This window comes from Polypterus senegalus, chromosome 9 (assembly GCF_016835505.1).
Source record: "Polypterus senegalus isolate Bchr_013 chromosome 9, ASM1683550v1, whole genome shotgun sequence".
In the NCBI taxonomy this organism is placed as follows: Eukaryota; Metazoa; Chordata; class Cladistia; order Polypteriformes; family Polypteridae; genus Polypterus; species Polypterus senegalus.
In genome coordinates this window covers 48,650,883-48,673,063 of record NC_053162.1, presented here as the reverse complement: position 1 = coordinate 48,673,063, position 22,181 = coordinate 48,650,883, and the positions used below count along the sequence as shown (strand labels likewise).

The following is a 22,181-nucleotide window of genomic DNA, read 5'->3' as shown; positions in this document are numbered from 1 at the left end:
GTGGGGGTCTGCTGGAGTCTATCACAGGTAGCATAGCACGCAAGGCTAGGAATAAACCCTAGACAGGGTGCCAGTCCATCACATGTCACACACACACACACACCCCAAGCACACACTATGGCCAATTTAGAAACACCAATTCACCTAATCTGCATGTCTTTGGACTGTGGGAGGAAACCGGAGCACTGGGACAAAACCCACACAGACACGGGGAGAACATGCAAGCTCCACACTGGGGAGGACCCAGGAGGCAAAGATGAAGATGATTTAACAAACATAAAAGCAAATTTTACATTTACAAAATTTAAGTGCACCCCTATATTATCGTTACCTCAAACACGTAAAATTAAAAATCAAGTGCACCAGATCAGGTACAAATGAGTAGAAACCTTGGACATTTAGCTTGTTTTGCTTGTTGTTGTTGTTATTGAAGTATGAGTTATGATCATGAGAGCACTCTGAGGCCTTCAGAAAGAAGGTTATAACAACAACAACATTTATTTCCATGACACATTTTCATACACAAAATTATAAAAATGCTTTACAAGCTGTCAAATGCACTTTTACAAGAAAATAAAATAAAAACAAACTAAAATTAAATTACAATAATAATAAATCACAAAAAATAATCAATATGCTCTTACAGTAAAACAGATAGATATCTTAGAAGAGAATTTATAAATAGTATCATTTTTAAAGTCACTAAAGATGAGTCTGATGATAAGATCAGATGGATGTGAAGGACAGAAAAATGCAACAAAAACAAAATCTGTAGGGGTTCCAAGGCCGAAAAACCATCAGTCCATGTATAGTTATTCTACCCAACATAAACATTCTTAAGTAGTTCTTTATTGTTGTGAGGCTTCGTTATAGAGTACTTGTTGCAGTGGATTATTTAAAGGACATCAAGAATAAGCACTTTCATTCAAGTATCACAGGAGACTCATAGTGCCTTGATCAGGTGGTGGTGGTGGTGCAGAAGAAAAAGCAGAGACTTGTGGAGAATAAAAATGACTGCAAGTATATGAAGAATAAAATAATTCAATGCAAGCACAGTCAACTAAGAGTACAACTAAAATACTGCTGTAAAAATGCAAATTAAACACATGGGTTTTTAGGAGTTTTTAAAAATGTGGTAGCCTGGCCTCAATATAACAATGCTAAAGCTGGTAAGATGTGATCAGATTTATGGATGAGTCCGTGATCACACCTCAATTTTTTACTTCCGTCTTGACTTTTAATTCTGATGGATCATATGAGTCTCTGAAAGAAAGATCTCCAAACAACTGGCAATACTTATCAACCATTCCACTGTCCGTAAGATCATCTAGAAGTATAGATGTTTCCAAACAACTGGCAATTTGTCCAGGCCAGGTTGCCACAGCTAATTTGACCTGAATGCAGAACGCAAGATGCTCAAAGAAATCTCTCAGAACCCCAGAATTTCATCAATAGACCCACAGATAGGTTTTTTTGTGACTGCTGATGTTAAGTTACATAAATCAACTATTAGGATAATGTGACACCATCTGTCTGAAGTTCAACTAAAACAACACCTTGCAATATGCAATACAATAATGACCTTAAACACACCAGTAAATCCTCCAAAGAGTGGCTGAAAGTCAAAGCCTGGATCTGAATCCCACTGAGTTGTTGTGGGGGATTTGAAATGGAATTTGCATGAAAAAAGTATATTAGACATCACACCACTGAAACAATTCTAAATGGAGGAGTGGGAAAACGTTCTCCCAGTCAATAGTCAGAACTGGTCAACAGTTACAGGAAATGCCTTCATGAGGTTGGCAAAAATATCTGTTATAGCCAAGGATGTATATAATTTTCTAGCAAATGTAAATTGCATAGCTGTTCATTTTCTGTTAAATAAATTATTGAAGTCAATTTTTCTTTTTTTATCAATTGCATAACCTTTATCTAAAGATACTGTTTAAATCAAGATCAATTCTTGAAGCTGTCTATATATGTTAAAAAAGAAAAACACTTCATGCATTTATTGTTTGATATAAGTATATTATATATTATCTAGGAAAGGGTTCAACTGTTTCTGTGCTCTAATACCTCCACATTTAGAACACACTTAACTGCTGAAATGAACTATTATTTCAACGTCACTGCACATAATGGCAGCATACAGAAATGTTTTGTTTCATATTGTGGTTATTTTGATTTATTTATATATTTTATTTTTTTTACCGATTCTCCACCTGTGCTGTATATAAATTATGACTACTGAAGATATGATATGGCCTACTTGTAAAATGGTATCAGCTGTGACTTTCACACAACTAGTATTTGGGTACACTTACGGTATTTGGGATCTCCTTACATTAAGCCTAGTCTGACTCTGCCTGCATAGATTGAAATCAGATGGCTTAAAGTTAGAAAAATAATGAAAATCAATTAAATTTAAATAAAGTATACAGAAGGAGAATTATTAGATCTGGTTTCTACCTACACAACTTTGCTGAAGAAACCAGGAACTCAAAAATGATTATGATGGTGCATTCTTCAGTAATCGTTTGGTCATCGTCTCAAATATATACATATTAAAAAACCCTTTACTCAATATGGTCTTCATCAATATTTGTGGCTTAATTGGTTACCTCTTTTCCTATTCCATGACATTCAAAGATATGAAAACTACCCAGCTGCCATTAAGGCAGCAATTTAATGAATGCTTTTCAATAATAAAAACATCAGCCGCAAGTTTATTTTTTAAAGAAATCAAGAGAGAACAACAACTAGGACTGTTTGTGCTTTATAAGTGTTAAATAATAAACAAAGCAAAATATCAACTAAAGTGGAAAAAAGGCTATAGTCATAAGTACAAAACATATACGGTGTAATTTCTTTGATACTGTTCAATATCAAAGTGTGCATTAGCAATTAAATACCAATATTACCAGTGCTAAGAACACATTGATTTCTCTGTCAGTACACCTCTTAGAATGTTAAAAAAAAGTCTAAAATCTAATGCACATAAAAATTTTGCTATTAGTATCAAATGTTATACACTGACTGCACAATAAAACACAAAAAACATCTGCAGTTTTTGTAACATGTACAAACAACAAATAGGACTACAAACAAGAATGTAACTCAGTGATTTAAAATAAAACAAACCCAGACAAAAATAAAAATACCTTCTTAAAGAGTGCTGTGCTTTAACAGTTTGATTAATCACATATTGAAACTACTAATAAAAAAAAAGAATACAATCCTTATTTAAATGTAAAATTAAATGACAATATTTATTAAATAACACAAGTTACATTAAAATATATAACTGAGGAATTCAGTACCAACATGTACAGTGCTACAGTCTTAAAAGTAAGGCACCCTGGGTGAAGAAACGCTTACCTCAGCAAACAGTCAAACTGATTAGAAATTTTCAAACCTCAATATTAGTCCTGTTAGTGCTATTAATTACCACTTATTTGTTACTATTCTAATAAGTAATTATATCTGAACAATACTTTGATCCACCAACCACAAAAGGTGTATTTGTATACTCTAACTGAAACATGAAACAGTAAACGTGTCACTGATCGCTCATATTTAAAATTAAAAACTAATACGCTGAACACAAGATTAACACAGTAGATGTTGCATTAAACTAAAGAGGAGTATCATGTGTCTGGAATTAAAACAGAAGCTAAGACTGTACATTTATTTTGCATTGTCCTTTCTTCTAACTGGCCTTATTACTTGTATTCTGGCTACTCTACCAATATAATGAATCAACTAAATACGCTATACAAATTTAGCAACTAATACATTTTGTTAGTGAGAACAAGAGCATGTTCAGGCAAACAATACATGCATACTTGCACACATAACAGACTACTGTTCATTCAAAATCGTACTATACTACTTATCTATGTGCATCCTACAAATTAATAATGTGCGAAAACATAGGATATCTTTTCACCAAATAGTCACCAGTCAAGAAAATGAAAGATGCTGACTTTTCCTAAACTAATTTCATTAGCATAGAGGAAAATGCATCTAAATTCATTGATTATGGGCAGATGGTTAATTGTATTTTCTTTTAAAACAAGAAGCCATAAAGGACCACTGCAGAGACACTGTAGTGAAAGCAACAGGTGATAAAATAAGCATATCAAGTAATCTTAGTAAATATCTACTTAACTTTGTAAATATGAAATTATTTTTCCTTCATTTAGATACATTTATCTTTGAATAACATCTTAATGTGAAATCATTCCAGTGTCATTATTAAATGTAATTAGCAATTAATTATCCACTATTATTCACAATCATCTAATAATTTCTTAATTTAAACTGGTATATATAGTAATTGTAGACAAAATGCTTAACAACCTGTTATAGTAACAGAGAAAATGACATAATTCCTGCTGGAGACTTTCTAACATTTGGAAACGAAGTATCTACATTGGTATAGGCAGGCAAAAGGATGCTTTCTTAACAGTGTATTATGAGTTTGTCTATTCAAGTTTATTTATACCACTCAAAATATTCTTGCATTATTTTGCAAAAGTACTACGGTATTATGCAAAAGATATTACCTGGTAAGGTCTGTATTTTTGTGTACATAAATGCTCTGGACGTCCTGTGACGGCTAGTGATGGATAAAGCATATGAACAAGTGACAAGAACTGAACAAACATCGTAGATATACATTGAGTTTCTTCAAGGATAAATTTAATCGGCTCAGTTTAGTGCCACAGGAGACTGTAAGGCAAGAAGCAACCATGGTGAACACCACACTTGTCTGTGGTTTGCAGTGCACAACTGTATAGCCAAGCAGAAGTTAATGAGCTAAGTACAAACCACTAACTTAAACCTATAGATAACATCTGTTTAATTTTTATTTATCTATTTACAATAGATATTTTGACATAGTTGAATCTGGTGACACAGCGTCTGGTGTTCACACCTTGAATGTTCATGGGTTGAGGTTGATGGATAAGGAAACGGGTGTTACTTACTTCACAGCACATGACGGACTAAACGTTTTTGTTAACTGAGAAGTATTCCTGACTCATTTCAAGTATTCAAAGATCTTGCTTACTGTGGCTATTAAAAATCGGGAGTGCAAATGAAGAGCAGTTAAGAACCCATGCAGCATACAAGCAACTGACATGTACAGCTGCAAACCCCATGCAGGGCCTGGCACAGTGAGGCAGGAATGACAGCTCTGACACTCTGACTATTTTAAAACACCAACACTAAACTTTAATATGATTAAAATTAAATGTACGTTTAGTTATTGGCAGATGATTACAGACTAGTACATTCTTAACCTTTCCCTCCACACGTGTTACCAGCAGCAGCAGGTTGCTTCTTGCCTTACACTCTTTGCTGTTGTCATAATCACTGGCTCCCTGTGACCCTAAACTGGGCCGAATAATAATAACACAATAATTATAGAGAAACGATGCAATGCCTTTGCAAAATAATGCAAATAACATTTTTTTTTGTGAATGGTGGGAAAAGGCACTATTGCCCTCACATATTAATATAGTATTCTCAGACCCACTAAATCCAATTCAAGATTATGGAAGGTCAAAATCTAACTTGACAAGAGTGAGCAGCAAAATGCAGGAAAGAGACTGAAACAGAACGCCAGTCAATTGCTGAACCCACACAAATGTATACATACACTTACAGCCACACAGACCCACACGCACACAAATCCATAATCACACTCACACAACTGGAAATGCCAATTTACCTAAACAGCACGTGTTTTGGGAAGTGGGAGGAAAACATTTCCAATATTTAACAAGACAGAGAATTCAAAATTCATAGTTAAAAAAATCAAAATTGCCATCTGATCATATAAACGTTCAAAAATAGGTTATGCATTATTATCATTTATCAATACTATAACACATTGGAGCCTAACCTGATACCCATTAATAATTAGTGTAATGTATCACATAATATTCTCACTAAAATATGCCTTTTAAAATTCACAATACAAAAAAATTATAGTATAAAGTCAGTAATATATGTATAATCAGATCCTTTTCATAAGATTGTCTTTAAGTTCTTATTACATTTTTTCCTCATTGAAGTATAAAACTGAAACAAACCCATATAAACTATACAAAGATTTCTAGTCACAATAATGAGCCTTTGCTCAAGAAGACAGCTCTACTTTAAATGATGCAGTAGGGGCTGCCTCACATTAAATTAATGCTGTATTATATTTAAAAAAAAAAAGCAACTGGCTGTATAGTATGTCTAAGTAAGAACTGCTGACACCAATTTGTGGAAACAACTGGATTTACAGTTTTTTTTTTTTTTTTTAATGATTTCACTCCCGGTTCTGATATAACCCAAAATTTACAATCCTTTTCTCCTAAAATATGCACACACAAAACCTCCAGATCATCTTGAATGTTACTTTTCACAATAAATATGATTTAACAATACATCTTTTGGGGGTTCTTCATAATACTTTTAAAGAACATATTGCTAAGGCTGGACACAATAAACTCATTACGTTTTAATTCTGCCTCATTATCCTTCCATTCAACAGTCATATACATTGCTTACATCCAATGTGTCACCTGATACAGCTTTCAGAAAGATTTTATATCCGATTTCTCTCTCACTGGTAACAGCTGTAAAGTCCGATTTCCCAGTACTTGTTAAAGAATGATAATGAAAAGAGAATAATTAATTACAAACAAGTTTTTAAGCATGTCTGTACAGACAGATCCATCATCCTGCTGTATTTTATGTTTTTTTAAATGTGCCTCAAATTAATTAATCCCATAATGCCAACAAATTTAAGGCAAAAATAAAAAATTTAATACAACATAATCAGAAAATAGCACACAAGCAGCATGTCTGAAATTGTTGTCTCAGCAACCAGGGAACTGTATGCTTCATATTCTCTAATGACTGTAGAGAGGAACAAAGATGTGAAATTCAGGCTCTCAAATACCACTGGATCAAATAAGTGGTGAATTTTCCAATTTTCTCTTGCAGGTCTTCAATTACCAATTTTTGTTTTCCTTCCATACAATATATAAAAAATAAAAATAAAAAATTGATTTGTTTTTTATTCCCAGGTGCTCTTATTTAAACTATAAACAAGATATATGATAAAAAGGTAATAAATTAAAAAATGCACCATAGCAAAAGTATGAAATATTTTTTTGAGAAAAATCCTTATTGATTTTGTAGCTATACAAGCTTGAAATTGTAGGATTTTTTTTTTTTAAATACTAAGAATGATCTCCAGCTTTTCAAAGGATCATTGAAGACGATGAGGAGAAAGGTGGACCGATGTGTTATTGTTCTTTTCCATTTTCAGGCTTCTAGTCGTTGAATCTCTGGTCTGGATTCCACCTCACCCCGAGACTCTGTCCTGGCACGTGTATATTCACTTGACTGCCCTACATTCATCCTCCGGCTATTCAACTGCCATTTCTTTACTGCCAAAAATGTATTGAAGGCATATACGATTGTAACCAAGAAGCCAAACACCTATAAAAAAAAATTAAAAAAAAGAATTTTTTTTTTAAACAAACCACTAAAAAGAGACAAACTACTGGCACAAAACATGAATAAATTTTCAATAACATTTAGACTTTTTGGTTCAGAATTATTTGCATTAAACTTTTTTTTCATGTTTACCAATTGCAAAATTGTAAATCTTGTCATACTTTTAATTATCCCTGGCATATGCATTTTTGCAGAGCATAGGTTAGGAAAAAAATGGCCATAATTGCAGTATATAAATTTTTTTCTCTTTGTCCCCATTAATGCAAACAAATTTATATTCTACGGTCACTAGGAAAATTCTCTGTTTTTCTCCAGCTTAATTTCAAAGTATAAGACTTTCACTTTTTTTTATTAACTCTTTTAGGGCTAATGTCAACTTTTGTCAACATCAGGGCTCGAGGTTGGATGTTGACTTTAGTTAACATCCAGGGGTAGAGGGTAATAATCAGCTGTAGACGTCGACAAAACTCGCCATCACGTTACGGTAGACCACCTTTGCTAGGAGGACAGTTAGACTCATTGACTTGACATCGAATCCCTGTGTGTGTATGAGGAGCGTAGAGTGAACAACATCTAGAATGGCATTGATGTCGAACAAAAAAGCAAAGCGATTGTGCAAAGCAAAATACTCTTTGGGCATTATTAATTTTTTTTTTGCTTTATGCATATTATTGCTATGTCAGACGGACTTATCAAACTCCGATTTTGATGCAAGTGATCTGGAAATCAAAAACGAAAGGCAGGTAGCTGTTTCCTTTCTGGGAAGTGCCTTTCAGAATATAAATGGTTAGACAAACAGGTATGTAGTAAGTATGTAAGCCGTGTTACAGATGATCTTGGAAAGCTAATGTTTAATGTTAGTTAGTTTTGGGGAACAATATTCAGACCTAGGAGAAAAATGACAAAATAATTATCCCTGAAAGAGTTAAAATCTATACTAAATACATGTTTGAATATCAAGCTGCTAGATATAATCAAGAAACTTTAAGAAATGGCATTAAGCTGTTCCTGGTATAGGTACTAATGACAACTGAATACATTTTCACAAAATGTTGCAGAAAAGAAGGTCTGAAAAGTATGTCCATGTTTGACAAAACAGAACAATATGCACATTCTAATCCTAATGCAGGTTCTTCAAGTTTCAAGTCTCTGTTTCATATGTCAAAATATTTCTATTTAACTGTACTACTGACAAGAACAAAACTGCTATACACCAGAAATTGTTGGGCCCTACCTGAAAAAAAAACAATGCAGTAGCTTTAGAAAAAAGCGGAACATGTATACAATATTCATTATGACACAACAAAATACCAGAAGTTGTTCATACTGGTAATGAAAATCATCTGAATTGTATATTGCAAATAAGGAAGCTAGTCACTACAATCACAGATAAATTGTAAGTTAAATGGCTGAGTGTATTATTAGTATAGAAACTGGAAATGTAAGAATAAAGAAAAACAAATGATTTATCCACCTGTACATTTTTGAACCTATATTTCTCAATTAAGCTCTTGTGTCCCACAATGCTGATCTCCCAAAGCTTTAAGTGCAAATCAGGCACTAACTGTAAAAATGACACTGGTTTGCTGCAGGGTACAAGTTGCAATCAATTTGAATTATGTGGGATGTGGTTTTAACACTGGAACACCTGTAGAGAAAAAACACACAACAACGACGACAGATTATGTAAACTTCACGCAGTAAGTGCCCAGGTTGGAGCCCAGTCCTGGGCTCGTGAAGCACCAGTGTTAATCACTGCAGAACCATATTTTGACATTGTATTTTAATAAATGCAATTCCAATATACGGTATACGGTGAGAGTATATGTTTATTTTCTATTAGTTTTAATATTTTCTGTATTTCATTTATATCCACATTGATTCTATAATCCTTTCTTTTTCAGCATGACTCTATATCTAAATTTATCTAACTCATGAAATGTATCCTTGCTTCTAATGGGTTGGCATAAACATGTTTCTTTGGAGGTTTAAAGTGAAAATATTTAAATCTAATAAATATAAGAAAATGTTTAAATTTTTTACACTATTATAGAACGTTGGGCCGATGTTGTGAAAGTTTTTTTCTTTTCTACTTTCAAGCTACCTATGGTCTAGATTCCACATCACCCATAGACTCTGTCCTGGTACATAGTTGTGGACTTTAAATTGATAAATGTGACAGTTCTGCTATCAATTTACACATAACCAATAATGACAAAGTGAAAGCATATTTTTAGAAAGGTTTCCAAATTTATAAAAAATAAAAAAAATCTCTCATTTATTTAAATATTCAGACCCGTTATTGTGGTACTCCATATTGTACTCAGGTGCATCCTATTTGCTTTAATTATCCTTGAGCTGTGTCTAGAATTTGACTGGAGTCAACCTGTGACAAACTGAATCAATTTTACATAACTCAGAAAGCCGCACATCCTGTGTTTATAAGACCCAACAATGCACACTGCATGTCAAAACAAAAACCAAGCCATGAAGTCCACAATCAAACTGTGGTGAGGCACTGATCAAGACAAGGGTAAAACAGCATTTCTAAAATTTTAGGTGTTCCCAGGAGAACAGATTGGAGCAATCAAAACTATTCCTAGAGTAACCAGGCAAGAAGGAAGCTGGTTCTAACTACGGCTTTGCCAAATGAAATTTAAAGGACTGACAGCATGAGAAAGAAGATTCCTTGGTCTGATGAGGGAAAAATTGAAGTCGCTGGACAGAACTCCAAGCACTAAGTCTGGCACTGCTGATTACATGCCTAATATCATCCCTACAGTGAGGCACAGTAGGCTGCACCTTGCTATGAGGAAGCTAACCTCTCTGAATACGTTCTCACTTTGCCATTATGGGTTACTGAATGAAGACTGATTGGCAAAAATGACAAATGTATCCATATAAAATTAAATTAATCCTCAATGTGTGCAGAAAGTGCAAGGGGTCTAAATACTATCTGAACTGAATCAACTATACATTCTATATGTAAAAATAATATGAACATGAATGATATTTTAGGTGCATTGTCGATTCTAAATTATCCCTAGTGTGTGTATGTGTGCATGCGTGCCTGGCGATGGGCTGGCATCCTGCCCGGGGTTTGTTTCCTGCCTTGCGCCTTGTGTTGGCTGGGATTGGCTCCAGCAGACCCCCATGACCATGATGTTAGGATAATAGCGGGTTGGGTAAATGGATTGATGGATGATTAATACAAATTATGTACAAAATGCACATAAAGAACACATTTTTGCTAATCTTAATAGTCAACATGGCAAAAAAGAAAAAAGACTAGTAAGCACCCTCCTTTCCATAACAACACTCCCTAGAGTTAGCATTTGGTCAGCAGAACAAGGGGGTCAATATTAGAAACATAACTCATTCTGCATTTTGAAAATTCGATCAAACCTAAAAAAAAAATACATAACATTTTATAAACTGTCAAAATATTTGCAAGTCTTGACATGTAAATTATACTTTCTACCTTTGAATTTTGATATATAAAAGAAGCAAATGTCAAAAATAAATATTATCAATATAACCTGCAGTAGAACCTGAACAAGACAAAAGACTATTATAAATGAGAAGAAATAAGAGAACCACAATCTGCATTTTTTTCAGCTCAATGTCTAATGCCAATGTAGACGAACTAAAATAATCACTGTTGAAACTTCAAATATGATGAAACAAAACTTCAGTTCTTAAGTATTTATCTTTCACTTCCACCACACAGGCCCTGGTATTGAAATTAATGTCTCTATGGGAAGAATGAAACTGTAGTACAGTAGTAATTATATTACAAACAAAAGAAATTGTATGGTCCATGAAAAGCCACTTCCCAAAATGATCATCTGATAAAAGAGAAAGTCTTTATTTGCTTCTACAGATAGACTAGGTAGCAGTCTCCTTGGCTATTCATTAATATTTGCAACAATCAATTTCGCATGTCTATACATAACACTGTAATCAAGAGCAAATGTACACATTATCAAACTGGAGGCCACCAAGCATTCTAAAGGAAGTATTCTGTTAAATCTGTTTGCAAATTCCACAACTGGCATAATTACTATGTGATATTAGGGTTGTTGTACAACAAAGTAAATGATAATTATAAAAGAAGAACAAACTTAAACAACTGTATTCCACATTTTTTTTCAGTTTTACATGCTAATTTCCACATACAAAAAACTGTACTAAAATGCTAATTAAAATCTGTCATCTACAATCTATGAGGTGCTCTTTTAGAATGCAGTTCTGAGGTATTAAAGATACTGTGAATCACATCATGTGCAAGAGGAAATCAATAATCACAAAGATACCAATGTGTACACACATAATGTCTAACACAGATAAACACAACACAATATTCTCAAACCACATTTAATCCACCTAAGGATTATGGGAAAGCTGCAGCCTTTTCTGGCCGCATCAGCTCAAAGAGGTCCAGTAATACAGAAAAAACAATTGGCCTTGCAAAGCCTTATAGGACACTGGGAAAAAACATCTCCTAAACTGGCCGAATTATCAGTAAATTCAATGAACAAGAGCAAACTAGAACACAGCAAATTCACTATGAATAACGCTTTGGCCAAATTCACTGATCAACACTAAAGGGGTCACCACTATAGAAACCTAATGTGATTTACACGCTCACTCTAATTATGATAACTAAATGGTGCTAGCGAGTATAGTTCTTTTTTCTAGTGTAATGTGTCTATAGGAATTAGGTATGAGGAGAATAATTAACAAAAGAGATCACAGTCCACTAATGCACTGTAGCATATAGATTTTGCCAAATGGTAAACTTTAAACTGGCTAATGGACAGGAATGGACAAGTAATTACACTACCGGTCAAAGGTTTTAGAGCACCTCAGTTTTTTTCCAGTTTCCTTCAACTTTAATCAGTTGGAATTCAATGAATGACACAAAATGGTGAAAACATATCACATTGCAGTGATAATGGCAAGAATACAGCAATTAACAAATGAAATGAGACAGAGCATTACACTTAGAAGTGCAGGCCTTTTATTTACAGAAATTACAAAAAAAAAATCAAAGTGTCAGTGAGTACTGTGTCCTAAAGAATCTAAACGCAATTGGAAACTGAAAGAGACTCTGATAGGAAGAGATGTGGCAGACCCAAAGTCACAACTCAATCAGAAGACACATTTCTGAGAGAACCAGCTTACGTGGCAGGCACCTCACAGCACAACAGCTTCAAGCACAGCTTAACAGTGGCTAAAAAAATGCAAGTTTGTTTCTACTGTGAAGAAGAGCTTTGTACTGCAGGTCTGACCAGGCGAGTGGCAGTAAGAAAGCCATTCTTTAAAGGACAAAATTGAACCTTCAAATACGGGTTGTGGAGTACAGTACTACAGAATGGACAAAGAAAAACTGGAAAAACTGAGGTGTTCTTTGGGCCGGTAATGTAATTTGTCAAAAACACTACTATTTTCCACACAACTACTTTTGCATATGTATTCCAATTATAATACATGCTAAGCAAAGAAAACTATGGATGAGAAATTAGAACAATGACAGAATCAAAAGTGAAGCAGCAATCACACCACATATTTTACAAATATATAAATTGGCTTCATCAAGATAAATTTCACCTATTTCACAGATTCTCCCAGTGCTCTGAATCATCTAAATGTTCTGCTATTAGAATACTTTGCCTTTAAAGAGCAATCACTTCCTAGGAGGATTTATTATTATACAACATTGAATCACACTGGATTTGGCTTTTTGACAAAAAAAGTGGTCAATAGAAAAAGACCATTAAATGTCAAAGTGAATACAAATCTCTGCAAAATGGTCTAAATTAATTACAGATATACAACACAAGATAATTGATTACAAAAGTATTCACCTCCATCAAGCCAGTGTTTAGTAAACTCAACTTTGCCAGCCATGGCAGCATGAGTTTATTTGCACTTGTCTATCAGCTTTGCACATCTGCATATTGCCATTTTTCCCCATTCTTCTTTGCAAAACTGCTTTGTAAAGTTGAATGGGGATCGTGATAGAACAGCCATTTTCAAGTCTGGCCAAAAATTCACAACTGGATTGAGATTATGGCTCTAACCTGGCAACTCCATGACACGAATGTAGTTTTTAAGCCATTCTGTGTAGCTTTGCTTGGAGTCAATGTCTTTGTGGAAAAAAAAAAAGATTTTCTTACAGACATCATCAGGCTTTCCTCCAGATGTTCTCTGTATTTTTCCTGCCTTCACTTTACCCTCACAAGCCTACCAAGGTCTGTTGCAGAGAAGCATCCCCTCAGCATGATGAAGCCTTTACCATGCTTCATAGTGGGGATGGCGCATTTTTGATAATGAGCAGTGGCTGCTGGCCAAAAACCTCTATTTTGGTCTCACTAGACCATAGATTTTTCTTCCAGCAGACTTGAAAGTCCCCCATGCATCTTCTTGCAAACTCTAGCCAAAATAATTTAACAGACCTTATTATATATTTTAATCCTTCATGTGCGGAGTTGTAATTTTAATCAATTATCGCAGCACGATAAGTCAAGAAGCAAACATGGTGGATGCATGCAATCCACCAACAGAGACATATAGAGTTTTACTTTAGTTTTCATCCAGCTATTTGATACACACACACACACACACATATTATTAGTAATAATTTCTGTTTCTTTGCGCGAATGCAATCTGTACTCTCTGTTGTTTGACACCTTCAAATGGTAGTACTGTCATCTATATATATAATTCACTAAGGCAAGACAACCATGAAAAGCACGCCGGAAGGGGCGTGGATTCACTAAGCCGACAAGTGAGACACCTATGGTGCACACAGGAAGGAGCCACGCCCACCAACTCCAAGACCATTGGATACGACGACAACTCGCAGGGCCACGCCCACCAACTCGGACGCGACGACACAGAAAAAATGGCGTCATTTATGTTCATCTGTCGTAGAGGCCACATGCAGTGCAGGTCAGGTTAATGTCATGTACCTCCGAGCTACGTTGACTGCTCATAGAGGCATGTTTCTCGCGGAGGTGAATCGCCATATGCAGCGTATGAAACGGTTTTGCGAGGGGTATCCCATGGGATCCTTAAAACAATCCTTTAAAACTGAGGTTAAAGCACAATGAAGGAATCAGTCTTTAAAAACCAATAAGCCCTGTGCCTCTGTTTCATTACCGTCTCACCTGCTTCATCAATGCAGGCTCTGCAACAGTCGAGACGCTCTGTCAGCAGCTGACCTTCTCTGTGCCTGACCGGTTCACACAGAGGCAGCGAAAGAGAAAGCCGCGCCAGAGGCACACACACAGGCAGCTGGTGGGTGGCTCTCCGTGAGTTTCTCTTGCGAGCGGACACATGACCAGGCGGTGTGTATGCTTCGAGAACGAGGTTGGACGCGGCTTGCAACCGGGCACATGAGCAGGCAGTGTGTATGCTTCGAGTGCGAGGGTGGACGCGACAGGACCATCTAGGAAAAATCATGTCGCGGATGTGATTCGCTGTATGCAGTGTGTAAAACAGTTTGTTTGTCGCAGATGTGAATCGCTGTTTGAGGCGTGTAGAACAGTTTGCAAGGGGTGTCCCTCTGTCTTTCCAGAAGTGTTCAACCATCAATAAATAATTATGCGGCGTTTGTTATGCCGCGGGTTCACTATTGTGTTGTATTTTGCTCTCTCCAGAGTTCCATCTTTTCATTCACTTACTGTTGTATTCTCACACTAACCTGTTTTAGACAACCGTGTCTTTCCAGAAGTGTTTACCATTCAATAAATAAATTATGCATGAGATTGAGCATGTGTCTAGGCATGGGTAAGCCGTTGAACCCCATTCGGGCTGCAAACCGTGGAATTGCCACTAAGTGCGACTCATATGCTCCCACTGTTTTCGTCCCTACCCTTTGTACACACCCACCTCCCACACGTTGACTGTTAATAGACGCATGTTTCTCGCGGAGGTGAATCGCCATATGCAGCGTGTAAAACTGTTTGCGATTGGGGTATCCCATGGGATCATTAAAACATTCCTTTACAACTGAGGTTAAAACATAATGAAGTGAGCAGTCTTTAAAAAACAAGTTTTCGGTTACGACGCACGACCGCGTGCAGCACAGCAAAGTGTTGTACACGCTACATACAGCAATTCGCATCCGCGACAAACATGCATCTTCTTAGATGCTCCTGCACTTTGTACACACCCCCCTCCCACCTCGCTACACCGCACAGACGATTGTGTGTTGGTTCGTTCCGTGCATTGTTACAATGTTGCTTTTCTTGCTGATTTATTACATTACCGATTTTGCAAATGTTAAATTTTCTCCCTGTGCTTAAAATTTTTTAAAAAACCGGCCTGATTATGGCGGCGTACGCCGCGGGTTGGCTAGTATTTTTTAACTTGCTCTGCCTGTGTATCGCTCTAAGGTTTGCTTTGAGCCTTTCAAATTCCACTGCTGTCATAATCTGCAACCTGCTCTGCATGTGTATGTTTGGACCTGCCTTTGTCTTTTATTTCTGAGCCCGTTTGGACCTGCAAGGTTTTCAGTTCCACTTGTTCTGGTCTGATTATTACTTTCCTTGCATAGGTCACCATCTCACGGGAATATGCTTCCAAACTATGTCAGCATGACGTGACTTGACTGTGTCGCAGGAAGAAAGTGTCTCTGCCTCTCTGAAGTGTCTCTCTGTCTCTCTTCCAGATCACGTCTTGTTGTAAGATTTTTTTATAATAGATTTTATATAAAGAAAGTGTGACCTGGAGTAGCAGCCATTGTAATAAAATTTGGCTGTGTTTCTGATCAGCTTCATGAAGGTTCAACATGGGCTTAGGATTTAATAACAAATGCTGGTCACTAAAATATGCAATTTTTCCTTCAACAGAAATAAGGTAACAAAAGTAAACCACTGTTTGCAATGCATTACATTTTATTATAAGCAACTATGTGACATATTTTGTTAATTTTAACAAAACTGACAATGTTTTTTTTTTTTTTACTTTTGCCTTTCTTTTATGCATAGTACTTAAAATCCCAGCCACTGTAGCTGGTAACTATTTTTGAGTTACCATAGGTCTTGCTCATTCATTCCGCTTTTGTGGATGGCCTGCTCTAGGCAGAGTTACAGCTGTGCCACAATCATTCCAGTTCTTAATGAATGACTTAACTGGTATTTTTCAATCAGGCTGCATGGCTGGCAAAGGTGTGTTTACAAACAACCTTTTTTTGTGTTTTATGTGCGTGATTAATTTAGACCAATTCACACAGATCTGCTTCAACTTTGACATTTCTATTGATCAATAACAAAAGGGAAAATTTAATCCAACATGATTTAATATGGTATTTGTATTCAATGTGATACATTTTATAGGTACTGTAATTAAGCACATGAGCATGCTATTCCAGTTTTTTTAAATGCTACAATTAGACTAGCATGCAAGATCTCTGAAGCTTTATGTGGTGTAAATGAGAGGCAAGCTCAAAACTAGTTTCTATGAAATTGATTTGCTGATGTTCTCTACATGCAGTAAAACCAAACAAACATTGCAATGTTTTCCTATTAATGTATACATCACTGATATAAGGAAGTCTCTGGTAAAAAGGAAAATAATGAATGATGAGTATATAACCAATAACTAGTAGTAGTTTGTAAGCAAACAGGACAGTAAAAAAAAAAAAAAACAGACAGTATGTGCTATCTTCCATGACACACTACCTGCCTTGCTGTGAGCAGAAAGGCTGTACATTACAGAGACAAAATGTAGAGGTAGTGTTTGATTAGAAAAGCAAGAAAGGGATGGGATCTCTCCTTAGCATTTTGCAGTGAAAGACACATGGTAGGCCACAAGTTCATATCAAATACACACTGACGGTCCACTAACAAGCAGGGTAAGACACTATGTGGGGTAAATTCTTTAGTTTTGTATTTAGAATTAAGTCCAATCAACATATACTTATACAGGTAGTCCCCAGGTTATGGACATTGAAAACACCTGACTCTAATTTCACCTTCCAACTAACTGCTAATGCTAGAGGTCCACATACTTTTGCCACTCACAAATATGTAATATTTGATCATTTTCCTCAATAAATAAATGACCAAGTATAATATTTTTGTCTCATTTGTTTAACTGGTTTCTCTTTATCTACTTTTAGGACTTGAGTGAAAATCTGATGATGTTTTAGGTCATATTTATGCAGAAATATAAATAATTCCAAAGGGTTCACAAACTTTCAAGCACAACTGTACATACAAATTCAACTTAAGTACAAACCTACAGTCCCTATGTCGTACATAACCCGGGGACTGCCTGTACTTATATAAAATGTATGATTTTCAGTAAGATTATTTTTATATTATACTAGGGGGCTCTGCTCCTGCTCACTTCGCTTGCCCACCCCTGGGATTGGTTTCCCGGAATATACAATTTAAAGAGATTGTTATTTTCATAGGAAATGTTACATATGAATTTTTTTCACTTTTACTTTAAAACTTTTGTAAAAACAATACTTGGAATTAACTTTTCTTCAAGATTACATTGAATTTTGATTCAGTGTTTGGACTTACATCGCGACAAAGCAACATATGTGTGAGTGAATATCATTTCTTTCTCTCTATTAAATAAAATGAGTTTCTCGAATGTTTGTCCAAGCTCTTTCTTCTTCACTTTGTCGTTGACATGTTATCTTGAACGTATAAAATTATTGTCCTGTTATAATTTATAAGCGCTGAGAGCACAGGAAGCGTATCTGACAAAATCATTCACATGACAGAGGTTAGATGACCGTGGTCTTGTTTGAAAATAGTCGTAAGTAGGGCGTGACTTTAAAGAATCGCATGTTAAAGGTATCAGTCTCACAGGACTTCATACCGCAACAACATTTTCGATATCTTTTAATTCCCGCTGGCAACACGAATTAGACTATCTACAAGTCTCTGACTTGAACAATAAATTCAATCTCTTTTCACTGTTCCGTTATTTCACAATAATAATAATTTCCGTTTGTTTGCGCTAAAGCCATCTTTCCTATCCATTTTCTGAGACTTTGGAATTTTCGTACTTCCATTATCTCTAACCTGCTGTGCATGTGTACCGTGCCAATGTATTGAATTCTTTACAACGTTCTACTTTGTCATCTACTCCTTGTCCTTTATTTCCTGCCCCGGGCATGGTAAAATCTCTTTCTTGCGGGACATAAAACACTGCTCGCTTTGTGAAGGGAGAGGCTGAACGCATGCTAAGGAGATTTGGTCGGATCAGCTGCCGTCTTTCTGCGGCTGCATGCGAGCAGCGTTTCCTTTTTTTTGTACTGCGCGTCGATCATTTAAAAGCCTGTACAGCAGCTGTCCTTTTGCCACTTTGCATCTCTGCTGCACATATTGTGAAGTGGGGGGGGATATTAGATGGCCGACTGCATGCTAAGGAGATGCGTTCAGATCATCTGTTGGCTTGCTGCGTGTTCTGCTTGTCATGCTGCACAGCGATCATTTACAAGCCTGTACAGCAGCTGTATTTTTGTCTCGCAGAACGTCAAAGTGTCTTCCGAGAAGATCACGTCTTGTCTCCCTCCCAGGATTTTTTTTATAATAGAGAGATTTGTAGTTATTGTAAGAATAATATATTTAAATTTCTATTCACTTTTAAAAGAATAACTTTTTATTAAACGATGAAAAAGTTCAATATTTATATCAAACAATATCATATAACTAAGCTTTGATTTACTATTGCTTTCATAATTTTTGAAACCTTCAAGCTAGATTCATACTTGAATAGGTCACTACTCAAGTGTCTTATGATGGGTTTATTAAAGTTAATATACGCATACCTCTCAAAAGACTAATTTTATGTTATGTTTTGCATTTTCCACACTTGATAATTTTAGAGCATTGCTCACGTATAAGCTGCTGTATTAGATTCTGATACTCATGCAAACTCCTCCAATAGACCATATATGTATGAAAGAGGCTTCTGAAATTATCTACAAATCAACAACCTCAGACTATGCAGGAATACCAGAACAGATAATGCAACTGTACCAGGGTTAATTGTGTTGCAACTAGTAATGCTATTAAACAATGATGAGAATTTATCTTGATCCAGCTAAGAAATACTGTAGTCCATTTCCATTTCCAAGGAATTCATTTGGAAAAGTTCAAAGTTAAGGTTGTCTCATGTAACCTGCTAAGACAAACAGAAAATATCAAATTTGATAATGGCACAAGGATTATTATTTGACTTGCTCAAATAACACATCCCGCAAAAGACTTTTCTTGAGAAACTTCTGCTAGTGTGACAAAAAGTAATATTATAAACAGATTTATTTAAAATATCTAGGGTTAGCTTAAGTTTAAACCCTACAATGTCAAAAATGTACAATACTACACTGATGGTTGTGAAATCCTAGTAAATCAGTGCCACATCTGTGTTAAAATATGTAATGTAAGTGTTATACCACAAGGGTGCAGCGAATATACTTGAGAGAATTCATCTAGTCCTTCAAATGTGTTTTTTTGTTTTTTTTTTAAACTTTAATTTGTATAACTTGCCTTATGACAATGGTAGATCTATAAAAAAGATGACATATAAATCAAATCTATTTTTTAGGTTATGTAAAATACTATTTGTTGACAAAAATAGTTACTCAGCTGATCCTAACTTTGCTGTTGAAATCAGACTAAATCACAGCTAAAGCAATAAATTCAATCATTACTTTGCAATGAAAAGTCCACTAGGTCTTAAAATGCTTTTACTAAAGCTTTGTTTACCATTTTTTTATTATATGATTTATGCAATTCAATGTGTGGAATCTTTTTAGATATGCTGTAAATTGTTCAAAGGTAAAGTAATAATTTTTCAAATTCTGGTCCTTTCTTTACCATCATCAACTCTGTAACCGTAATTAACAAAGACTCAATGTTAACATTTGCAGTGCACCACTTGGTATGGGATTCATAAAAGCAATGTTAAAGTTTGATGCACCATCCTTTGGAATGAGAAATGCAACAGATTTTATTACTAGAAATGCTTGTGATGTGCCAGACAGACACATAGAAACTTATCCTTTTATTAAGGTGGATTTTACAAGGAATATAGTAAAAACATTTTCGAATGACCTAATTTAAGGAATGGATTATTTTAATACTAATTGAGTCCTCAGAATGTGGAAAGGTTATTACAAATTATATTTAACCAAAGTTTATTACCCTTAAACTTGTTGCATTTAGTATATGATTATTGTTAATATTGGAAGTATTTGTATACAGTATTCTTTTTTTTCTTTCTGGTGTAAATAGCTCTCAATTGGAATAAAAAAGCCCAGAGAAAATATGATCTTACTTGGCACAACGTGGAGCCAGGACAATAATATTGAAGGGAAATGCATGAGTAATGAAAACATTTAAATGTAAAGGACTAGAATTAAACCTGGCTTTTCTGGTTAAAAATAGGCATGCTAACCATCACCCCAAAAGGATGGGTGGGGTGGGGGGGTGTCGATGTTGGTTATGCGGTTAGACAGAACATTAAATGTCAAACACACAACCTATTGTGTGAGGTACATGTGTACCAAATTTCAAGTATGTGGCTTGAGAAACAAAGCCATGGATAAAGATCAGAAGTTGTACTTTATAAATACTGAGTTTCAATTTAAAATTTATTTTGCATTTAAAGTTCACTTTAAAACATTTAATACAGTAATCCCTCGCTTTATCGCGCTTCGACTTTCGCGGCTTCACTCTATCGCGGATTTTACTGTATATGTAAGCATAACTAAATATAACGCGGATTCGCAGGTTCTGCAGACAAACAGTCTTTTTACTTCCTGTACATGCTTCCTCAGTTGGTTTGCCCAGTTGATTTCATACAAGGGACACTATTGGCGGATGACTGTGAAGCTAACCAATCAGAGTAGGCAGTTAAGTTCCTGTGTGCTGAATGCGGTGTTAACCAGGAAGTCTTGTCTCGCTCATTCAGCATCAACGTGTTTCGCTGTGTAAAGAGTTAACTTTTGTGCTCTTTTGTGTTTATCTTTGTGCGTAGTCAAGCCCTTCATTATGGCTCCAAAACAATCTGTTCCTGCTGCTGCTTCAGGGGCCGTGCCCAAGCGCCAACGAAAGATGTTAACGATTGCCGAAAAGGTAAACGTTTTGGATATGCTGAAGGAAGGGAAAAGCTACACCGCTGTAGGACACCATTACGGCATCAATGAGGCTACGATTCTTTTTATTTAAAATGTAGGAAAGCAATATAAGATCTACAGCCGCAGTGTCCTTTTAACCAGGGTGCAAAACGAGTTGTAAGTGGATGTAATAAGGCAGTAGTCTGGATGGAATCTGCTTTAGGGATTTGGATTGAAGACTGACAGAAGAAGAACAACGGCAATGCTACACAATCGCGTGAAGTGGCTCCTATAGAAGTGCTGTAACACTCTCCTTTGTTGTGCAGTAAAATTCATTGTTATCGGATAAGTCGTCGTTTCATTGTTGGTGAGTAACCATAATTAATTTTCTACTTACAGTACTTAGTACATGTACGTAGTTTAGTGTCACTGTACACACATCTACTGTATACTATTTTACTTGCATTGTACGTATTTATTGTTGGTGGCCTGTCTATCGTAATGGCTGTAACATATGTGATATCGGAGACACTCGATATTTTAAAATAATATTTAGGCATAA

General features: G+C 35.6%; 1 protein-coding gene across 1 annotated transcript in view; it reads right to left on the bottom strand.

Moving 5' to 3' along the window:
• Window positions 1–3,250: 3,250 nt before the first annotated feature.
• cmtm4 (CKLF-like MARVEL transmembrane domain containing 4) overlaps window positions 3,251–22,181 on the bottom strand; it is a 78,332-nt gene continuing 59,401 nt past the window's right edge. The window contains exon 4 of the mRNA XM_039763095.1: window positions 3,251–7,506. Within this exon, the coding sequence (XP_039619029.1) occupies window positions 7,330–7,506 (177 nt within the window). The 3' untranslated portion in view covers window positions 3,251–7,329. The remainder of the gene's footprint in view (window positions 7,507–22,181) is intronic.